Here is a 22060-nt window from a genome sequence, read left to right as displayed (position 1 = left end):
CCCAGGTCTGTGGTTAGAAAAACATTCTGTCTTTGGAGCTGGGGATCTACAGTCTGATCCTTCTTTCCCCCACCTCAGCCAGTACAAAAAGTACAGCATCAGAATCATCTCCAAAGTCATGTGGATGACCATGGAGAAGGATAAAGAAACATTACTACCATGATTTGCAGGGCAGAAGGAGAAAGGAGTGTGGAGGTGAATATTGTCTATGCATTCCTCCTGCCCAGCATATGATACATGATCCTCTGAGTTCAGAGTGTTATGGGTAATCCCACTGGATTGAGTCTATAATGGTATTCCCTTGCTTCGCTCATCAGCTCATCTTCCTGAATGAACTGCTTTGCCTGTGATTTGTGTCAAGGATTTACTGTTTGCTCTTGGGACCAGCAGCCTCAGTGCTCCCCATTTGTGAAATGCGCAGATGTTTTCCGGAACATTCTGCAGATAAGGTGCATGTGTGCTTTGACCTATAACCTCTGCTTTGGCGCTTTCTTGAGTGTTCTGATCTGCATGAAGCTTGAGTCCTTGGTCACAGCAATTCAACCCATCATGGTGATTTCCCAAGATGGGTTGGTTGACCCTCCAAAGCACTCAATGAACCTTGATGGAAAATTGGGCTCCTCATGGATGCTTCACTCTCTCTTCTCCCTCACTTTCCCATCACCTCTTCTAGCAGTATCCCAGGGGACACTATAGGAACAATGATTCATCTCTTGGGCAACAGAAATTATAGGGTAATTTTGGCCTGCTGGCTCCTTTAAATGCTTCTTCCCCCAAGGTTGTGAAAACTGCCAGAAGAGTTGGCTTTCTTAATCTCCTTAAGGAGCAGATACAAGCCCAAGGGATCTTGAAGGGACTGTCTGTACCTGCTAATTAATTTTTAAATTTGCACTCTTTTAAAGCTTTTCTTTGTACTCATTTTTGGTGCAAAGAATGAGTGGAAAAAAATTAAACATTGTCCCAGCTGAGGCTAGTCATGGAGCCCACCTTTGGGAATGAGCCCCGTATACAGAAACATGGGTGCCCTTTTGCAGGCTCCTCTCACCTATTTGGTTCTTAATAAATTTCAAAAGATGGTGAGGTTATGGTCTCTCTTCATGTGCCATGCTTTCTCACAAGCATTCTTTCAGCACTTATAGGTAAAGATTCCAGGAATAGCCAGGATGGTACAGATAAAACCAGGCAACTGGGGAGGACAGGCATATTTGGGTGGCAATTCACCCTTTTCCTGAGGACTTGAGGCTTGTGAGATAATAGAATACTATCTTTGAAGCACATTAACTATTAGCTATCACTTAAGCTGTTTGCATGAGGAATAGAAAGTGGGAGAGGAAAGAAAAAAGAAGTGTAAGGCGTAATTCTTGCCCCCAACCCCCACTTTCCTGTAGTTTGGTATTAAGGGATTGGGAAAAGCCAACTTTTACAAAAGTCATGAGAATAGCTTTTTTCTCTTACACACACATGCCTTGTAAAACCGGACAAAAGCCTAGTGAGGTCAACTGAAATGGTGATAAGATTGGCCGTTGGGGCTTACTACTTCTCTGCTTAGTAAGTCCACCCACAATTTGTAAATCCATACCTAATCAACCACTCAATCAACTCAGGACATTCTGTTGCTTGAATAGACCAGGCCTTACCTAATTCTGTTTTTTTAGGGAATCCTAGTGCCCATAGTGGGCTGCCTGCCTAGACACGAGCAGTGTAACACTATTCTTTATACCGTGATAGATGTAAAATTATTAGTAAACTGTAAAGGTCCCTGCCTCCATTTGTTTCTGGATGACTTATTTTGTGAAACTGAAAATAGAAGAGGCTCCATGCAGAGAAAAGAGAGATGCAGATCAATATCCTTGGCTGATAAGCATAGTTAGCTTGCTCCCTACTTTCTTTTAGGTGGGCCCTGAAAGTCATTTGCTTTTTGTCTACTGTTACTATTATTCTTTTAGTGTGTTACTCTTACTCTACTGTGTTGCTTGCACTTTTTAAACTGTCACATGTAATGGTTTTTGAATTCATGATGAAATAGTTGGCTTGAAACACTATATAATGATCATCATTTTATTAATCTAAATGCTGATATTTACATATCTCTTTCATAGATTTCATAGTATTTGTACATCACCTGGAAAAGTATATGTTCAAAAGTGTATGTTGACCTTTGAAATACATAAATAAACAGCTAGGTCCTTGAATATGCTCCAGCTTAATGGTCATATGTCCTTCAACCCAATGCTACTTCCCATTTTGCTTCCATGGATAATGTTAGCAGTTTTAAGGAATCACTCAGATCTTCCCAGATTTTCCAGAATTATACCTCCCAGTTTCATTCCCCCAGATAGTTAATGAAGAAATAGTTCAGTGAAATCACATCTAAGAATTTGTCTGAAGTTTGGGAGGTACTGTTCACTGATTCATTCAAATATTTTTTTGCTAATGCCCATCTTGTTTGTATAATTGACAGTATTTACATATGTAACAAAAATAATATAGGAGCAAGTGCCACAAACAATATACCACGGGGTACTGTATCTGTTATATTGCTATGAGCTTCAAGTAGTCAGAATAAAGTATAAGAAGGCTAGGATCTCCTAGGGCAGTGTGAGCTTACCTGTGAGCTGAAAATACAATGCAATGTTAATGTTAACCCTTTATAAGCAACATTCTTCCAAAAGAGCTACATAAATTATCTGAATTGTTTACTTCATTTAACACATTAGTCTCTCTTCCTTTAGAATATATAATTTATTTCCAAAAAGATATTTTGATTTTAGTGGCATTGTACCTGTGTTTCAGGAATAATAGGGCTGTCCTCAGGAGAAATTCTGAACAAGGTAGATAAAGGTGATGATACAATGACAGGGTTTGGTCTCACAAATCCACTCAGATCACAGCTGGGAATGTCATTCTCTTCCTTTTTCATGACAAGAGTGTCCATGACATAGAAAACATTCCATGGTATCCAAACTGTGTGGTATTGAGTAAGGAATGGTGATCGTTCAAACACCAGAGTTAAAGATGCACCACCATTTGCCACCAAATCAAACCTAATGAAAAGCAGATACTAATTAAAGTTACATGCTGATCACACACATGTGCAATTAAGATATAATGTTTCTAATTTCTAAAAGATTTCATCTGGTGAAATGAAAATTAAATCAAACTAATCACAAAGAATAAAGTAATGAGGAAAAACTGATTTCTTTCTTGATATTGGCATAATTCATGAAAAATGTAAGAAGTATTTAAAGGGTGTTTATTAAAAAGTAGTATCTGCTAAATGTTTAGCAAGGTGTAGTCTGAAGCAATGCCCCTTACATTTTCTTCCCATGTGCAGAATATTAATTCACTAAAACAACTTTTGTTGTGATCAATAAATCAAATTTTCAATATTCTAAGTGCATGCCAGCAAACTTACATTCCATCTTGACGCGTGATTGTGTACCCATAGTCTGGATAATGTAAAAAGGAAACATTAACTCCAATTAGCGGTGTTCCATCTGCTGTTAATACTTGGCCTCTTATGACAGATGCAAGACTGTAGGAAAAGATACACCATTCAAGCATTTGGCACTTCCTCAAATTAGCACTTGCTCACCAGCATAATGAGGCCCACTCACCTAGTTAGTTTACAGAATCACATCATCTAAGGCTGCTGGCCCTTTTCAAGCACTTACTAATTTACTGTCACGCTGCCTGAGTTACTTTAAGTGTATACCTAAATAAGTGAAGTCTGAACATGGCAAACACTTTTATCATGTAAAGAAGTCTATGACTGACTACAGTTTGTTGAAGAACATACCCTCAGCGGAAAATCTGGATTTGCTGCTGAGTATTGTACAAAATTTTCTTCTGTCTATACAATAACATACAGTGCAAGCCTAGCATATTTGTAACTGCAGTCCTAGTTTTCTGAATTCATGCATCTTCTTTGCTAATGCTGCAACCTTGAGCACACTCACTTGGTAGCCTGCTTCACCAGACCAGAATAAGTTACTTCCAAGCCAATGGCTTTAATCTGAGAAATGTAACCAGTTGTCCTAATATCCAGGAGTATTTTTATCTTATTTTTCCACACAGTAGCTCTGTACGAATCTTTTCAATTTCATGAATTTTAAAAACCATTTATGATAAGCCATGGGAGAAGAGGGATGATCTTTGTCTGCCCCCTACTACCATGCACAATCCCTTGATTGCATATAAAGGGGTTTTCTGAATCACAACCAAACATTTTGGATCACTGTACAAAATTAATAAATTATCAATGATGTTTTAAAATTATAAACTCAAGTTTTTCCTTCCAAACCTCCTGTCTTTTGTACTTCCCAGAAGCAAAGTACTTTGCCAATTAATTTTTAGGCAATCTGTAAACCTGCAGGGGCTGCAAAGCACAAAATTTAAAGGAGTAATAAGGAACGTTTGTGTAACAACTTTTAATCAACTGCTGTGCCCAACTACATTAATGCAGCTAAATTACTGCAGACACAGGAGTTCCAGTGTAAATCATCTACTTTCACTCAGTAAGGCACAGGACACCTGCTTTTAGTTGCTAGCTTATTTTCAGGTATATAACTGCTCTGCAAAGCACCAAGCAAACAGCTTATGCAATCATACTGTCATGCAGTTAACAGTTCTATTACATTAATTCATAATTTATATAATTTACTGAGCTCAGCTTTAAGAGAGCATCACTGCCTTTCCTTCTGAGGCATTTTCATCACTTTGATATACTTCCAGCTGTGCTAACCCAAATCTGCTGGGTCAATGAAGATTTATATAATCCTTAATAGAATGCCCCGTTAGAACCTAGACATAACACAATAAAAACTATATAATGCACCATCAGTGTCTGAAGTTTTGAATGAAGATGTCTCAAATTTTCTATATTTTTCAGTACCCTTGAAAAAGAATTTAGTAGTCAGAATGGTGAAAAAAGAGAAAAAGAAAAAACCTTTAACATATCACTGTTGACTTCATACAGCAAAGATGCAGTCACCTTTTATTGAAAGGGCTTTCCCCAGGAATGACATGGGTACTGTCTGGTCCTATGAGAAAACTGATCCGATCATAAAAGGATTTAGCAGCTTGCTGAGATGGTGACTGCTGGCTTTGGCTGATGATATCTTGTGGGTCAGGCAGTCCACGACAGAAGGGTTGGTTTTGGCAGGAACTCTGCAAACAGCAGTCAGGATCCATGCAGTCGATTAACCCATCTACAGACAAAAAACCAGAAGGAACAATTCTTCATCCTATTCTTTTCTTCCTATATCAGTAATTAAAGATAACTCTCATACTTTGCAGGTTACACAGTGTAAACAAAATATTAGTGGTTTAGATGTTTAAATATGCTTTTATTTCAGGCTCCAAGGATTAAAGGGCAGATCTTGTATTTGAAAACCATGTGGAACTGGGTCTATGTTGCACATAACACCTTACAAATCAGCACCTCTAAACAAAATATATAATAGAATTAGAGTGATAAAATAAAAATAGTTAAACACATAGAAAGAAAAATGTATATAAAATACAAAAGAATACAATGAAGATATAAAGATATAAAAAAGAAATCCTTAACTGTAAAAATAAAGCAAAAGCCAGCCTTTTATAGCCAAATCCCCAAATTTCATGTTATGGAAAGAATGTCAGATCCCTTGTGGATGTGGACGTACCAGCAAAGTACCCACACATATATTGTGATTTGATGCTGAAAATTATTGCAATTTGAGGTTCTGCAAATGTGCCAGGTTTGAAATCATTGCAACATTTCACTTTAGTGTTAACACAGATACAGTTAGCACAGATACTGCTGATTTATAAATATCAAATAATTTCCAGTGAGGTTTTAAATAGTTCTTATTTGAAGTTGTTTGGTTTACTAGTAAAGAGAATTAGGTAACTCCAGTTTGGCTGCTTCTTGGGCCCTTTCTAAAGCATTTGACCTGCAAGTAAGCTTCAAATATTTTAGGACATTTATGAAAATTGATTCTTTTTCCTTTCAAGAAAGGCTACATTGCTAATAGTACAGGTAACTTTATCCATTCTTTCACATGACAACAAATATATGGGAACACAGTATCTGTTGAGCAAACTGTATCCTAATGTAAATCAGTTAATGATGAATACTGGCAAATATAAACACATTGTATACACACCAGGGATTTTTAACATTTGTGCAGCACATCCTATGGTTTAAAACCCATCATCACCGGAACATACCATTTCAGCTACATGTTTTCTGAGCTAATAAAATGGAGAACTGACCCAATATCTGTAAGAGATATTCCTTTTTGTTCTACTTGCGTGTTTCTTCTGCTCACATCCTACATTATTTGTTTCTATTTTCTTCTCAGGAAAACAGGTCCTCTAGAGCAACTCAGATTTTTCATATAAGGTCTAGATATCACTTGACTCAAAAGCTTGGCTGGTATTTTGGTTCTTAACTACCATTAAATTAAACACAATCAATGAAAGTGTGTTTAATTAACTGACTCTTGCAAGAAACTTTATGCTATGGCCTCAGTCTCACTAGATTAATAATATGCATATAAAAATAATTCACACTCACCTTTTCCTTTCCTTTTCTCCATCTCCTTAAGCTAACTCCCAAATTACTTCGACACTGCAGACTTCTAAGCATGAACCTTAGGGTAAATCTAATTGAACTCAATGGGGCTTATGATTAAACATGTATTTGTCATTGTGAAAATTCTATGTTAAAAATAGTTGGAGTCACTAACAATGTCTCTGCTAAGAATAGTTTATTTATATGTACACACTTTTATATATCTTTGGGTACAGGTGTAATTGCCAAATGTGTCTTTTAGAATGTGCAAGTGATGACAAATGTTGGTTGCACAATGAATTCATTCACCTATTTTGTTTTGCCTGTTACTAGTTCAATTAAGAACTCATTAAAAGAAAAAAATCTTAGTAATTAGTTACACTGTATTCAATTGAACTTACTCCAGATAAATACATACAGGATTTCAGCCTTAAAAAGTCTAACAATAGAGACATGGCTTTCCAATCTGATTTCACCCAGTCTATATTTGTATCAGAATGTGGGTCCTAATATCTTCTATACTGATTGTTAAAAGCTGTAATAGGCTCTTCTGGGGGCTCTACTTTGTTTGCTTTTACACCTCCATGTTGTCCTGGAGGCAATATTTAGCGCAGTTGCCAAAAAGAAAAGCTCAAATTTAGTCATTCATCTTTGTTACTTTATAAAAAGCAAATGTACATCTGGCATGTAGACTGCAGGTCATAAAACTGTGTGAGATTGACATCTTCTGAACTAATCAGCTGGAAATGCATTTTTACAAGCCTCTCCACTCACATCAATCAGTGAAAGAATCTCATTTTCACCAGTCAAGATACAGGGACACACTGTTTGTTATTTTTCTATGAAGTTTATCAGCTACTTGCCCAAGCGAGTGACGGATGGTTATGAATCTAGCTCACTCTAAGTTACAAAAACATTTTTCATTCACTTGCTCTCGCCCTGTATTTATGCAGTTAATGCTTTCTACAAAATATTCTATTCCCTTATGCATACAATAGCAAAGGTGAAATGCCTCCACAAAATCGTTGGTCTATTGTAATCAGGATGAATATTGTAACTGTCTCAGACAGTTAAAAAACCGTTTCTACTGAATTAAGAAAAACATGTAGAGAAAATCACAAAATGTTAAAGTCTACTAAATTATCAGTACTGATACTAGATGACAGTCTTGCATTTAGAATACTTTAATACACATTTCAAGGTTTAATATCTTATCAACAAAAAATTAAATAATGAGCTTTTAGAACTGTCATTATACCAGATTCCTATATAAAAACCCATGAATCATCCATTGTTGAATATTGCATACACTTTTGAACTTCATATTTCAAACAGGATGACTAGCCAGTATTCAGATAAAAGGAACAAAATCAGGACTACAGAAAACTTTCTAGTAGAAATGGATTAAACTTCTTGAGCTAAGGAAGGCAGTACCTAAGGATGAACAACTGGGACATATATAAAAAGTGGAAAAGGTGGAAAAACATAAAATATAAGTTAACTTTTTTGCACACTGACCAACAAACAATGAAATCTAAAGGAAGCAGTTTTAAGTAAAGGAACTATGATTACTTCATGGAGCAAACAAAATAAAACATTAAACCATCTTTAAACCATAGATTTACCTCACTGTGAAGCTTATAAACATGGTTTCATGATATATTGGCACAGCAATAGCTATGAGACTGGATATTCAGTGGCCAAAAATGATGGTTGTGTTTTTGAAGAGGGCATTAGAAGCATCTATATTTGCTCACCAAGATTGGTACAGAACTGAAATCCCCAGTCATAAATGCAGCAAATCTGTCCAACAGCTTATGCTGGCATGAATAAAGGAAAATGAAGAAATGAATTTGTCACTGACCAGACATAAAAACAGCAGCAGAAAAGTTACTTATTTTAGCAAGTCCTGAGCAAAGAATGCTGTTTATAAGGGGAAAACAGTCTTATATAGGACCTTACCTTTTGCAAAAATTATGGCTTGCCTTGTCAGGTCCTTATAACATATTCAAATTAGGCATGGCGCTGGACAATATCGCTCAAATTATTTTGAATGATGAAAATGGCTTCAAGATTCCAAAACGAAACATGGTGCTGAGAGCAGTGGAAGTTAATTCTCTCCTTGCACAATTTTTCTCCTTATTTAAATTCTCCACCTCCTCAAACCTGCTATTTATCTCATGGGCAAAAACCTACAGCTCCTCTGGATATATTTTTAAAAGGAAAATGGAAGTTGTTATTTGCACTTGATATGAATATATGCACTTTTTATTAGAGTTGTTCCTTCAATACATTTTGTATTACTCAAATACAAAAATATATTGAAAATTTTAAAAAGACATACCTAATTAATAGTGACCATTTGTTCTATTTTGCAGAGAACAGTGAACTGTTTTCAGGTTATCTTCTATTTAAAGGGCTGTCTCATCTAAATCCAATTTAAAAATAAAGAAGGATAAGAGAGCCCTGGAGCCCTGAAGTTGCTCATCAGCACTTTCAGAGCAGGCTGTGCAGGCACATAGGTTTCCCCCCACTACAGGAAGATGCACTGTATTATTTAAATGACAGTACTGAATCATAAATTTGTATATATGCTTACAAATATGAATATGTACATTTGTATTTGTTTTATTGTCTTTTGGTCATTATTAGTAAATACTAGTACAGCAGTACCTCTGCATATGCTGGCTTAGTTACCATGTTTGCAGTTAATCATGGCTGACCTCTGCCAAACAGAAGTCTTAAAGTGTTTCCTATAAGAGGAAATCCTTGCTTTAATACAGGAGAAACTTTAAATTTTGAACACATAAAAGAGAGATAAAATATAATTGAAAAACTTAGAAATGTAAGAATCCAATGTAGCAATACATTGTGCACCAACTTATTTTATGACTTCTGAAAATGAATGAATGAATAAATATGCACAAAAGAGGGAAGTGCAAAAGTTGGCTTGAAACTCAACATTAAGAAAGCTAAGATCATGGCATCCGGTCCTATCACTTCCTGGAAAATAGATGAGAAAGAAATGAGGGTATTGACAGATTTTATTTTCTTGGGCTTCAAGATCACCGCAGATGTTGACTGTAGCCAAGAAATTAAAAGATGCTTGCTCCTTGGAAGGAAAGCTATGGGAAATCTAAACAGCATACTAAAAAGCAGAGACATCACCCTGCCAACAAAAGTTCGTATTGTCAAAGCTATTGCTTTCCCAGTTGTAATGTATGGCTGTGAGAGGTGGACTGTAAGGAAAATTGAGCGCCAAAGAATTGATGCTTTTGAATAGAGGTACTGGAGAAGACTCCTGAGAGTCCTTTGGACTGTAAAGAAATCAAATCAGTCAATCTTAAATGCAATCAACCCTGTTTTTTAGAAGGCCAGATACTGAAGATGAAACTCAAATACTTTGGCCACCTAATGGGAAGGAAGGACTTGCCTGGAGAAGACCCTGATACTGGGGACGATTGAATGCAAAAGGAGAAGGGGACGGCAGAGGTTGGTGGCTAGATGGGGTCACTGGGGCAGTGGGTGAGGGCTTGGGTGGACTCTGGGAGACAGCAGAGGACAGGAGAGCCTGGAGGATCTGCAAATTTATGGCAGATCTACAGGACGCTGCAGTTCTGCTTCTCCAAGGCTGGAAACAGAGCCATGGATCTCCAGTCCATACCCTTCTAAGGTTCGGTAAGCTTCGTGGCCATGGTTGGTGGCCATATTACCTTGGGAGCGGAAGAAATGGAGATGCTGGTACTAGGCCAATGAGCAGGGAGGGGCATCTACCAATTTCAAAGACTTCTAAACTTGCACTGCTGCCCCCATCCAGGCAGAGAGGCCAATCTAACGTAACATGCATTTCTGGAGTACAAAGATGCTGCAAAAGCCCCTGCTGTTCTTCTAGTCTTGCTTGGAGTCTGACAGAATAGCGACCTCACTGCTATATAGAGTGTCACATTTACAATCAGTTCAGTCTCTACCTTCATATATTTAAAAAATACAAATTAGGAAAGAAATACATATAAATTGTACTTCTGTATAACTTAGCACCTGAACAATCCAAGTTCCTTTGGTACAGCCTTCTTTTCTTTACGCTATTAAGCCTCACATTTATCTTATTTTAACCTCGATGGAGACTAGTAACATTCATCTTTTATGGCATTAGATACTTCTGGTTCTCATGCAAGGTTCATTTGCTTTATGTTCCTACCTGTATTTAGATTGTGAACAGAACACAGGAGAGTCTAGTAACATTTCATGTTGCTAAGTTTTCCATCTGCTTGCTGTTGAATGTGTGAATAGCGAGACTTTAAAGGATTCTCATAATATGCATAAAACATCCAACATTCTCTGCAAAATGAGGAATACTTTAAGGGTAAAGGTTTAGGTTCTATTCTAGATCTTCCTGGAGCCACCCTAGTATTTCTGAATCTTAAGTATAATCTGTACAGACTTGATGAATATTTAGTATAATGTACCTTAGCAACATATTACACATAAGAGGCTATTACATACTAGTGTGATGTCTTAAGGACAAAGGGGCAATCATTTAAAAAGAAGGCAGGGTGTTTAAATAAAGGCCTTGTGGTAACTACCCAAAGTCAGAAATTATTTATTATGTATGTATTCTACTTTTACTCTGCAGTGTTCATGGATCTCCTTACATATTGCTAGACAAATAGTAACCCTGCGAACCCTCTCTTGGATATATACTTTAACATGATGAGAGCACCAGAGAAGCAGAGAGCAATGTTAACAGGAGACCAGAATCCCTGACTAGGCTGGAGTCCTAGTAGGATAAAATTGGTGGCCACAGCTAAGACACTAGAGTAGACTAGACTCTTCACAAGTAACTGTCACATCAGCAGAAGAGAAGGGATATTTCTAATGGTGACTGAGTGCAGAAAGGGCAGCCAATGGGGTGGCAGTGGCAGTGGCAGTGAACATTCATAGACAATGCCAATACAGTTCAAACTAACTCAGGTAAGTGCCATGTAGAAGAAGGCAAAGTTAAGTCACTTCTGAATTTTCTTACCTTGAAAAACCTATGATAAAGCAATCCAAAAGGCAACAAGATATAGTGCCAGAAGGTGAGATTCTCACATCAGAAGGCACACAACTAGTTACTGGAGAAGCACAAATGACAAGTACGAATAGCACTGTAACTAATGACACAACTAGATGAAAACCAAAGGAAGTCTAGTGGACAGCATGCACACAGCCAAAAGTCATGGAGCATGAGAAACATGAATCAAAGCAAACTGTAAAGCAAGACATGGAATGGCCACACACTGCAGTACTTGGTATGAGCAAACTAAATTGGACTGGAATTGGAAATGTCAGTCAAACAAACACGAAATGTTTTAATCTGCAAATGACAACCTCAAGAAGAAATTAAGTGATTCTGATACTGAGGCAAGACGTAGCACAGGCAAATAAGGAGATATAATGCAAAGTCTGGCTGAATCATAGCAATTGGAAATGTCTGAAAAACTTATAAACAATACTAATCATTCATTTCCATGCTCCATCAGCAGGTGCTGAGGAAGAACAAATCAAAAACTTTTATGCAGGTGTTCAAGAGAAATGCCCCCCCCCCCCAAAAAGACATGCTGATCATCATAGGAAACTGGAATGCAGAAACAGAAAACAAATGTGGGAGAATGAATTCTGTGAAGCCAACAATTTGTTAACTGGAAATGCATATTCATTTCAGGCAACCAATCCAATAACAGTATAGATGGACACCATCAGAAATCCAATAGATTACATAATTAGCCAAGACAAACCCAGGGGCAGACTGTGATAGTGACCATTATTTCCTAATGACAAAAGTCAGAATAAAGATCACTAACAGAAGCATAGCGGCAAAATAATATTCCTGAAAGATTTAATGTCCATATAAAGAATAGATTTGCATTCCTGAACACAACTGGCCACGAATCAGAAGAAGAATAGAGTGAAACCAGAGACATTATTAGGGAAGAATGCAAGAAAAAAAGGCATTTCTTGTAAAAAAAAGGAAAAAAAGATCAAGAGTCAAAAGAAACACAATGGCTAAGGGCAGGTGACAAGTAGAGGAGGAGGAGGCAGCGGAGGTAAGGGCAGAAACAATATATGGAAAAACTATATAAGAAAAAAAAGGCGACAGATGCCTTTAAAGAGGAATCCTATGAGCAAGAGTGTGCAGTGTTCGGAAGTGAGGTAAAAGCTGCTTTGAGAGCACAATAAAGCACCTGGAGTAAACAGGGTACCAAGAGAACTATTCCAGATTGCAGAGACTAAATCCAAACAGGAATATGCCAACAAATATGGAAAACTAAACAATGACCTATAGACCACAAATATTTAATTCACATTCCAATCCCCAAGAAAGGAAATGCAAAAGACTGCAGAAGCTATAGGAATATTGCACTTATTTTCCATTGAAGCAAAGTGATGCTTAAAGTGTTGCAACAAAGAATATGAAGTGATAGGAAGTGATAAAGCTCTGGATTCTCAAAAGGAAGATGCATGTTACAACTATACAATGGCTATTAGACAGCAGCAAAGAAGTTCAGAAGATGATCATTGTAGGCTCTATAGACTACAGCAAAAAACTTTGACAATGCAGAACAGTAAAAGTCATGGATGGTTCTGAAAGAAATGGGTGTGCCTCAGTGTTTTATTGTTCTTGATCATCTTATCCTGTGTTGTGGAAGCCATTTTCAAAGTAGACTATGGAGAGGCAGAATGGTTTCCCATAGGCAAAGGCATCAGACAAGGGTGTTTTTAAAATAAGAATTAGGATCAGAGTAAGGTTGAGTGAAAAATGGCAAAAGACAAATCAGTAATTTAAGATATCCAGATAATACTATATTAGTAGAAGACAGAAATGAATGGAAAATACTCCTGATGAAATTGAAAGAATAGTGTTAGGGTTACAGTTAGGGCTATGTCTATAATAGAATTACACAGCTTTAGTGTCAACAATGAAGAGACTGAAGTTGTGAAAGATTTTACATATCTTGGCTCAGTCCTCATTTCTAAAGGTGATTGCAGCCAGGAAATAATAAATTTAAAGATGACTGAGACTTGGAAAGGCAGCAATAACAGAACTAGCAAAGATCATTAAATGTAAAGACCTTTCATTGGAGAGTGAGACTAAGGTCATCCACAATATTTTATTCCCAATTATTATGTGAAATCTGGACAGTGAAGAAAACTGAAGAAAATCAAAACATGGTCCTGGAAGAGAGGTGTGTGAATGCCCTAGAGCAACAGAAAAGACAAACAAGTGGGTCCTAGATCAACTGAACTCAGAACTTTCCCCAGAAATAAAAATTTTAGGTCTTCAGCAATGAGAGCTATAAACAGAAGAACTGAGGAAGTTGACATTACATAAAGAAATAGTGTTCTAGCAAAACAGTTAGTGGGATGATTATCACTGTCAATAGATCTGTGACTTTTTTGAATTGTTTCTCAACCTATGATGTTCCACATACAACTTGAAAGTTTCCCTAAATGTGGATTTCACAACTAGTCTTTGTTGGTATGCAGCATTATTACAAAGCTCACTGAATTACAATATAATGCTTGCCCTTACATAAAATACTACCACTTGGAACCTAATGCTCACTAATGGATTTCGATGTACACATTTTGCCTGCTGTAACCATCTCTTAAGGATTTGATAGCATACTAAATGAAGGCAATAAATATTGTAGCACATTCCTGCCTGTATCTCATCACAGGTAGTAAAAGCTCAGTATCATTCTCACAGCAGTATTTTTTCACCTGATTGGGAAGCTGATAATTTCACTTTTCTTTCCTTTCCTTTTTTTTAGTGCAGGAATTTCATTCTCCTACCTCCTTCATTGTCCTTGCTATCAGTACATAAAGTTTCCATGGCGACATCACATCCGGCTCCTCTCCATCCTGGCTGACAAACACAATGCCAGCCATTTTGGTCCAGAGTACATCTTCCATTGCTATTACACAGGCCAGGGCATCCCTCTGTCAAAACAGATAAAAAAGGACACTGCATGTAATTTAACTATTATATTAATTTTAAATCTAATCAGAGTACAAACAGGGGACACTTACTGGGAACAGGCCTTCAGTACAGCACAAATACTGTAATTGCACATGGAGAGTAGCAGCAACATTATCGGGCATTCTAATTCTTAACTAAGTGGCATCTTTGATTGGCCTGACACTTGAGACACCACTTACCTGTGCAGGCAGGAATTATATCCAAGAAACCACTAAATACCTGCTGGCCAGACAAAATTATGTTTACATTTTGTTTAACAAATCAGCAGGCACTGTGATCATTATGCACCACACAGCCTCTACGTAAAATAATGCGGCTTCTGCATGTATAGAAGACATAACATTTTGTGTATAGGCATTGTTGCTTACTTGACAGATTATGTTAAATTCCTTGTTTTAAATTAATCCTTTGAAATTCCAAAGTAGGCATGCTCTTCTGCACTCAATAAAAGTGAACATTAATTTTGTCTGGCCTTAGAGTTGCCGTGGATTCATGTGAAATTACAGTGCATTAAATAATTGCACAAAGTATAGGTCAGTTTCAATGGCTATACTTTATGCCAAAAGTACATTCCTTTTCACAGAATAAGCAAAGCCCAGGAAATAGTGAAGCAGCTTAGCATCTAGTCTAACAAACATTAGGATTCAGGCTGCATACGGATGGGACAGGACCGACAGGATTTCCAACTAAATGTAATAGCTGTGCGGATTTGATTACTTAGGACGGACAAAATGAAATACCATAAGGACCACAATAAACATTGATAGACTGAACAAAAACACGGTAGTGACGTGCTTCAAGACAGATAGCGGAGAGTGATTTTTGTGTGACAATCTCCCTAAGGCTTTTGTGCTGTTACCTTTATATCCTATCTTGTCTGCTTTTATGGCCAAGGAGGGAAAATTTGGGAAACAATTAAAATTATTTAATATATCCAAGATCTATTTTCTTTCCATCTAACAGTACATCAAAAACAGTCTCTGTCACTTCCTACTGATGAAAACGTGGCATGCAGCCAACATGACCTGTATGAGGATGATGACAGGTTATAGATATATATGTAGAATTCTGGTATTCCTTATCTATGACTGTGGGTAAGACATTCACATAAGCAAGTACAGAAGCAGAATTGTAATCTGTGGCTACAAACCAGATAGTTTAGGACAAAGCAGTTATTTGTAACTCTACACAGCATGAAATATAAGTTGTGCCACTACCTTTTAGAGTTTTATCTGAATATGTCCTTTGGGAATTAGAATAGTGTCCTATTTCTTTTAGTTTGCCATGTGGTTTCCTGTGGCTTAAATAATTATTAATATACTCCTTTCTCCACCTATGCAGTACAAATTAAACAATACTTCTATGAGCATCATTGCCTCTAGTAAAATTAGTACAGATGGAAAGGAATCATAGTAGAGACTCGTGACAAGGTATGATTAAGTTATAGTTATGGATATCATGTCATCATGCCAGGCTATTAGATTTGGCTGTCTGTTTTCTTTTGGCACTTTCTGCCATCTGCACATTTTAATTGCATATACAGACAGACGGTGCATTTTACTTCTGAAATACAGTTCTTCCGCTTGGTTACATAGGACACACAGCTTTATTTGTCCTATTGGAAAAGCACTGTGGACAATCTAACACGATCAAGAGTATACGAAAGCCTGGATATTGCCATGGATATTGCCATACTCTAATGAAAAAAGCACAAATAAGGAATAGAAGAAAGGCAATCTGGAAAAAGGGAACAATTGGTGGTAATTAAAAAAACATATTTTTGCCAAACTTCTACCATAACTGAAGATATGAAATATTTGCTGTTTAGTAGTTTGCATTACTATTCATCAAGTAGTTGGTTGTATTAACCTTTCCATCTCAATATTTCTCTCCCATACAATGTATAATTATTTGATTCCAAGCATCTCTTCTTTTAAATTGAAGATTAAAAACTGTAAGTAAAAGCTGACTGCAACCATTATTTTTCACACTTTGACTATGAGCTTCTATAAATTTAAAGTGTTGGTTGTCAAGTTCAGTTACCAGGATCCAAAGCATTGTATGAAGTATAACGCCTGAGCATGCAAACTTTTAGCTTCCCATTCCAGGAGCAAGCCCCTGGCACATAAGGTTCCCATAGTCATGGAGGCAAGAGAAGACTATGGCTGGAAATAGATACTGAAACCCCTGTATGCATGTGCATGGACTGCTTTCTGCCCATTCTTGGTGGGGTATGACTGGATCCTAGCCAACACTCATGGTTTCATTGTTAAAAACGTATTCTTGAGTTTATTGCATTAGTTATCCTGTGAAAAACATTTAATTTGCATTATGTTTTAGCATACGAGGCCTAGACCATTCCTTCCAACAACAAATGCTAGAAGGCTTAAAAACCCTAAACAGCAAATGAATGGCTATCTTCAGTTTTTTCTATTATCAAAGCTAATACACTTACACAGGCTATAGTGAAAGATACAAATTGCTTAGTAAAAATGTTAACAGGCAACAAAAACATAAAAAGTCTTTATCTCTTATATCCAAGGCACATGGAAAGTAACATGGATGAAATTTATAATTCATGGAGTACACATAAGAATATGTTGCATTTGCCATGTCTAGTGGAATGATTACTATAATATACACAGTGATACATGGAAGTATGTCAATGAAGGGCAAATATACAGTACCTTTAACTATTTTATCCAAATAGTGAGCTTGAAAATTAAAAGAAAAAAGAGAACAGACAGACATTTCAGAAGAGTCATGTAGGACAGGAACAGTTCAGAATTCAGACACAGAAAAAGTAGTAATTTCCTCAAAAGAGAGGAAAGGCAATTTCTCACTGTTTAAAACGTGTTTATTTTTCTATTGCACATATGCAGTCATATTTGGAGTAAACAGTCATTCTTTAAAATGAATATTAAGATTCAAAAACTCCCAGCATATTTGAAATCTACTGCTTCTTTTGTCCTTTCTTGTAACTATTTTGGTTGTGCCTTGATTTTTATTTAGACCAAACCTAATAACAAAGGATTCTGATTTTTCATTCATTTAGCCCAGTTCTGTAGCATTTGAAAGACCATATATTTGCTTTCACTGGGTAGAATTCAATGGGGAGCTTTCACTCCCACCAATTCTGTTGCATAAGCAGCACTCACTGCTAGTACAATGGTGATTTAGAGCTTTCAGTGCAACCTGAAATGAGCACGAATGCTCATTTTCCAATGCCTCTGGGAAGCTCACAAACAGCAATATCCCTATCACACTGTTTCCCAGCAACTGGTATTCAGAAACATGGTAGTACATAGCAAGCTTTATCCTTCATGGATTTAACTGATCTCCTCCTCCTCCTATTTAGTTCCACACTTTGGACTTCGCTTGCGCCATTGGCACTGATCCTACTTTAATGTCATTCAGGCAGTCCAGGTGAAGGCCTGCCCACCCAGTCTCTGCAAGATACAACAGACTGACATCACTATGTAATTCATTCACAATTGCCACTTGCTGTCTTATGCGTCACTTACTTTAAAATAGTTTTAGATAATGGCAATTTCCAGATAAAGGGAGGAGTTGTATACGAAACAACCAAAGTACAACTGGTAGCCAAAAGAACAGGAAATCTAAAGGGCTAATCTGTCTATTTTGGTAGCCATCACCACATCTTGTAGAAATAAACTCGTAAGTTAACTATGTATTTTGTAAGAGATATGTAGTGACCAGATTTATACATAGCTTTGTATTCCAGGGCTACATTTTTAGTATGGACAAAACACAGATTTGAATAAAGGCCCTGAAACATTGTAATTCACCTTTTTAACAGCTGCTACACACTGGCTTAACATTTTCACTGAACTATTCACCATGAGTTCAACACTAAATGTGTGGTCACTTTACAACCAACTCAGATGCCATCAGTGTTATGTGGCTAGGATTCTTTTCCCCGAATGTGCACAATTTACACTTACACTGAACTACACTTGTCATTTTAACGTCCATTCACCCAATCTAGAGAGATACTTTTGGAGCTCTTGCAATCTCTTTTACTTTTTGCTACCTAGAATAATTTGGTTGTCTACATTTGACTGTTTCATAGTTATCCTTAACTACAATTTATTTATTTTATGAACAAGAGAAAAGCACAGATCAGAAAGGGAACCCACTTCTTACCTCCTTCCACTGTGAGAATTGGTAGGCAATACTCATCCAGTTACACAATATACTCATTCCTTGCAATGCACTAATTCAGTTATGCTAAACAGGAACTATGTTATTCATACTGCAGCAGTACATTGGCATTGAAAAAGAAACCAATAGATAGGTTTGAATTTTAAAGTCAACCAAGCTTATTTACAACATCACATTTAACAAGTAACATAAACTGAATGTGAATTTACCATGGCTAGTCTGTCTGGATGCCAGGAAGGAACTGGATGACAGTTAGGACCCCTAGGGTATGGAATGGGCTTCCACGGGAGGTGGTTGAAGCCACATTCGTGAGGGTGTTCAAGGATAGGCTGGACATGTACATGGTAGGTATGTCATGAGTGGAGCTGCCTAGAACCGGGGGTCAGACTAGATGGCTTGGGAAACCCCTTCTGACTCACTCTCTTTCTACGTTTCTAAAAGTCCCTGACTCCCTCCACCCCACACAGGCAGGTCAATGGTCAAATCACAACTGCATAATTTTTATCACTGCTATTTATTACAAATGTACTATATACACCATGTGCTTTATTTTCCAGTCATGTAAACGAAAATATTTAATCTAAAATATGAGTATACAATTATATGGTGTTTTTTACTGTTGAAAACTTGCATGTAATCATAGATGAAAGGAGTAGAAACATTCTAAAAACATGTGTCAAGCATATTCACATCTAACTTGCCTAGGCAGCTCTACAGCTTGATGCAGTATGAGGATCAAAGTTTAGGACTTTTTATGTTATCAAGGTTTAATTCTGATTACTATATGTCAGTTCACTGTCAGATTATATCAATGGTGTTGAATGCGCTTTGGTATGGTGTAGAAACAATTCCACATAATGTAGTAGACTGAGAGGATGGGAGGATGGAAATCAGGGCTTCAGATTGAAGGTGAGGAATCTATTTTTCAACGCTCTCCTATATAAGAAGCTTCCTCCATATAGCAAATGATAATGTCAGGAGCAGGCTACCTTTGAGTGCATCTATGCAGTCCTAACTGTGCAGATAGTAAATGTAAATTATGGAAAAGAAAACTTATGATAGAATATAGGAGTTCACTAACAGAATTCTGAGATAAAGGAATGCAACCTTCCTTCCACACCTGTCCTTTCCTTGAAACAGCTACCCAGCGAGGAAATGCATGTCCAAATCTGAGCATCCTCTAGAAGGAGCTTTGGGAGGGAGTGCTGCAAATAGGCAAGTGGCAGGGAAAGGAGCACGAATCTCTTTTTGAGAATAAACACATCTGGAAAAGCAGCTTAGGGACAGTTTGTTATGAAGTAGGGAAGCAGCCGGCAGAAAAAGGATTCTCATCCATCACTTCTCTTCATATCACTCCCCCCTGCACAAAATCAAATTTTACAATTTTACAATCAAAACTCATGCTTCTCTGTTTTGCTAGAAAAAGTCCAGTGCCTTCAAAAAACACAAGCATGCCGGCATAGCTCAGAATTTCCTCTAGGTTAAGGAGGCTGAAAACAGGTCAAAATGTGAATCCTGTGTTGGCTTAGTACTAGTACGGACTTCAGTTACAGAATTAGTAGGCTGTAGTGGGAATTAATTAGAATACAGAAAGTATTACATAAAATATTTCCATTGCCTTCCATAATCCTGCAAAGTATGAAACACTGAGTAATTGAGGAATGGATACAAACAGAAAAAAATGTCATTGTTGTGATTTCTTCTGCAGTAAATTGTTAAAACTAGCAGGAACATTTTCATTTAGTAGTAATTTTTTAACAACAGGCCTCAGTGCAGGCTTTCTAAAATTTAATGCTTTTCATTAGCTTTCTATGAGAAATGTAAGTAGCTATCCTCCTTAGATTATTCATACACTAGCTCCTGTAGATATGGCAGAATAGCTACAGTCTGTGAAGAAGTATATATTAAATCCATTTATTCCAATCATCTCCTGTTTAAATCAGCATGAACAGCATGCCCAGTGATTTGATGTTCCTTAATTGGTACTCACTGCACTGTTTTATTACTGATTACCCTGCCATAAAGGATTATAGCACTGACATAATTTTCAATGCAGTATAACGAATTCATATTCATATTAGTTTATTCTTTCCCTTTATGAGATATTTTTACTTAACATGATCTTTCTTCTCTAGGGCTAAAATAAAAAGGAACAATGCTAACTATCCTGCTTTCTGTTTAGTTTTTCAAGATGAGAGTGAAGTAAGATGTCATACAAAACTCAGTGGATAGTTCATGAAATGCAAGGCTCATAAATATGTGTTAAGGACTGATGAACTGAGGGAAGAGAATTTGTGTCACTAAAAACTAGGAAGGGAGAACAGCTTTTTCACTTCCTGAGCCAAAACATAGTTATACTAAGAATGTCAATCTATTTTTAATTTAGCAATGCAGATCTCCAATTAAAACATTGTGTAAAAATGAATATAATAGGGAAAATTGTATATAAAATCTCTATTAGTAAATAACATACAAAAATACTTTATACTAGGGAAAACTGCTTGCAAAAATATACATATGATCAAGAGTACAACCATGCATATGGTTTTCTTTAGGAGAAAAGCACATTTTAAGCAGACTTTAAAATAGATGCAAAAATAGAATAAAATGAATGAAAGGATTAAAAAAGAGAAACTAAGCAGAACCAGAATTGATGTATTTGTCCATTCTGAATGAGAACTGTCTGCTGGTACTGTTGTATCGGTTTTTAGTGATGTTTTGGCAACAGTCATGATCAACAGATGTAATTTACTAATTATTGCAAAGCTACTGCATGATAGAGAAGTAGATGGACAGGAAGAAAAGAATCAGGGGAATTGTCAGGACATTTTAGCAACAGGTACAATCCAACATACCTAACGTTGCATAGCAACCAGTTCTAAATAGATATGATGGAGTGATAGCACAGTAACATGGATTTCTTCCATTTGCAAATGATGCAGCTACACAGGCTACTCAGTCTACTGTTTCTAAATACATATATCACACACATATCTGTGAAACTGAAATGTCTATGTCTGGAATGCATTTATGCATTTGTGGTGAAGCATGTAATAAACCATTATGCCTACTTTCACACTCTGGTGCCCTTTGGAGGTTTGTACTACAATTCTTAGCATTCCTGAATATTCACCATGCTGGTTAGGGCTAATGGTAGTTGAACTCCCAAACATCTGGAAGAAACTAGGTTGAAACAGGCTACATTATGAAAAACTCCTCTCCCCTCCCCTCTCATTATCCTTACATTAAATACATTGCTTTGCATGATGGAAAGATGATGCTGGAGTCCCTCA

General features: G+C 36.9%; 1 protein-coding gene across 7 annotated transcripts in view; it reads right to left on the bottom strand.

Moving 5' to 3' along the window:
- TENM3 (teneurin transmembrane protein 3) overlaps positions 1 to 22060 on the bottom strand; it is a 384209-nt gene that overhangs the window by 79453 nt on the left and 282696 nt on the right. For 4 of the 7 annotated variants that reach the window (XM_044449875.1, XM_044449876.1, XM_044449879.1 and 1 more), the window contains 5 exons: positions 17270 to 17296; positions 14396 to 14542; positions 4994 to 5210; positions 3416 to 3535; positions 2783 to 3044 (listed from right to left, as the gene is read on the bottom strand). In XM_044449875.1, coding sequence (XP_044305810.1) covers positions 2783 to 3044; positions 3416 to 3535; positions 4994 to 5210; positions 14396 to 14542; positions 17270 to 17296 — 773 coding nt within the window. The remainder of the gene's footprint in view (positions 1 to 2782; positions 3045 to 3415; positions 3536 to 4993; positions 5211 to 14395; positions 14543 to 17269; positions 17297 to 22060) is intronic. The other 3 variants (XM_044449877.1, XM_044449878.1, XM_044449881.1) reach the window with 1 other exon arrangement.

Source organism: Varanus komodoensis, unplaced genomic scaffold (assembly GCF_004798865.1).
Source record: "Varanus komodoensis strain SLA01 unplaced genomic scaffold, ASM479886v1 scaffold61, whole genome shotgun sequence".
NCBI classification, from domain to species: domain Eukaryota; kingdom Metazoa; phylum Chordata; class Lepidosauria; order Squamata; family Varanidae; genus Varanus; species Varanus komodoensis.
This window is presented reverse-complemented; position numbering and strand designations above follow the sequence as displayed.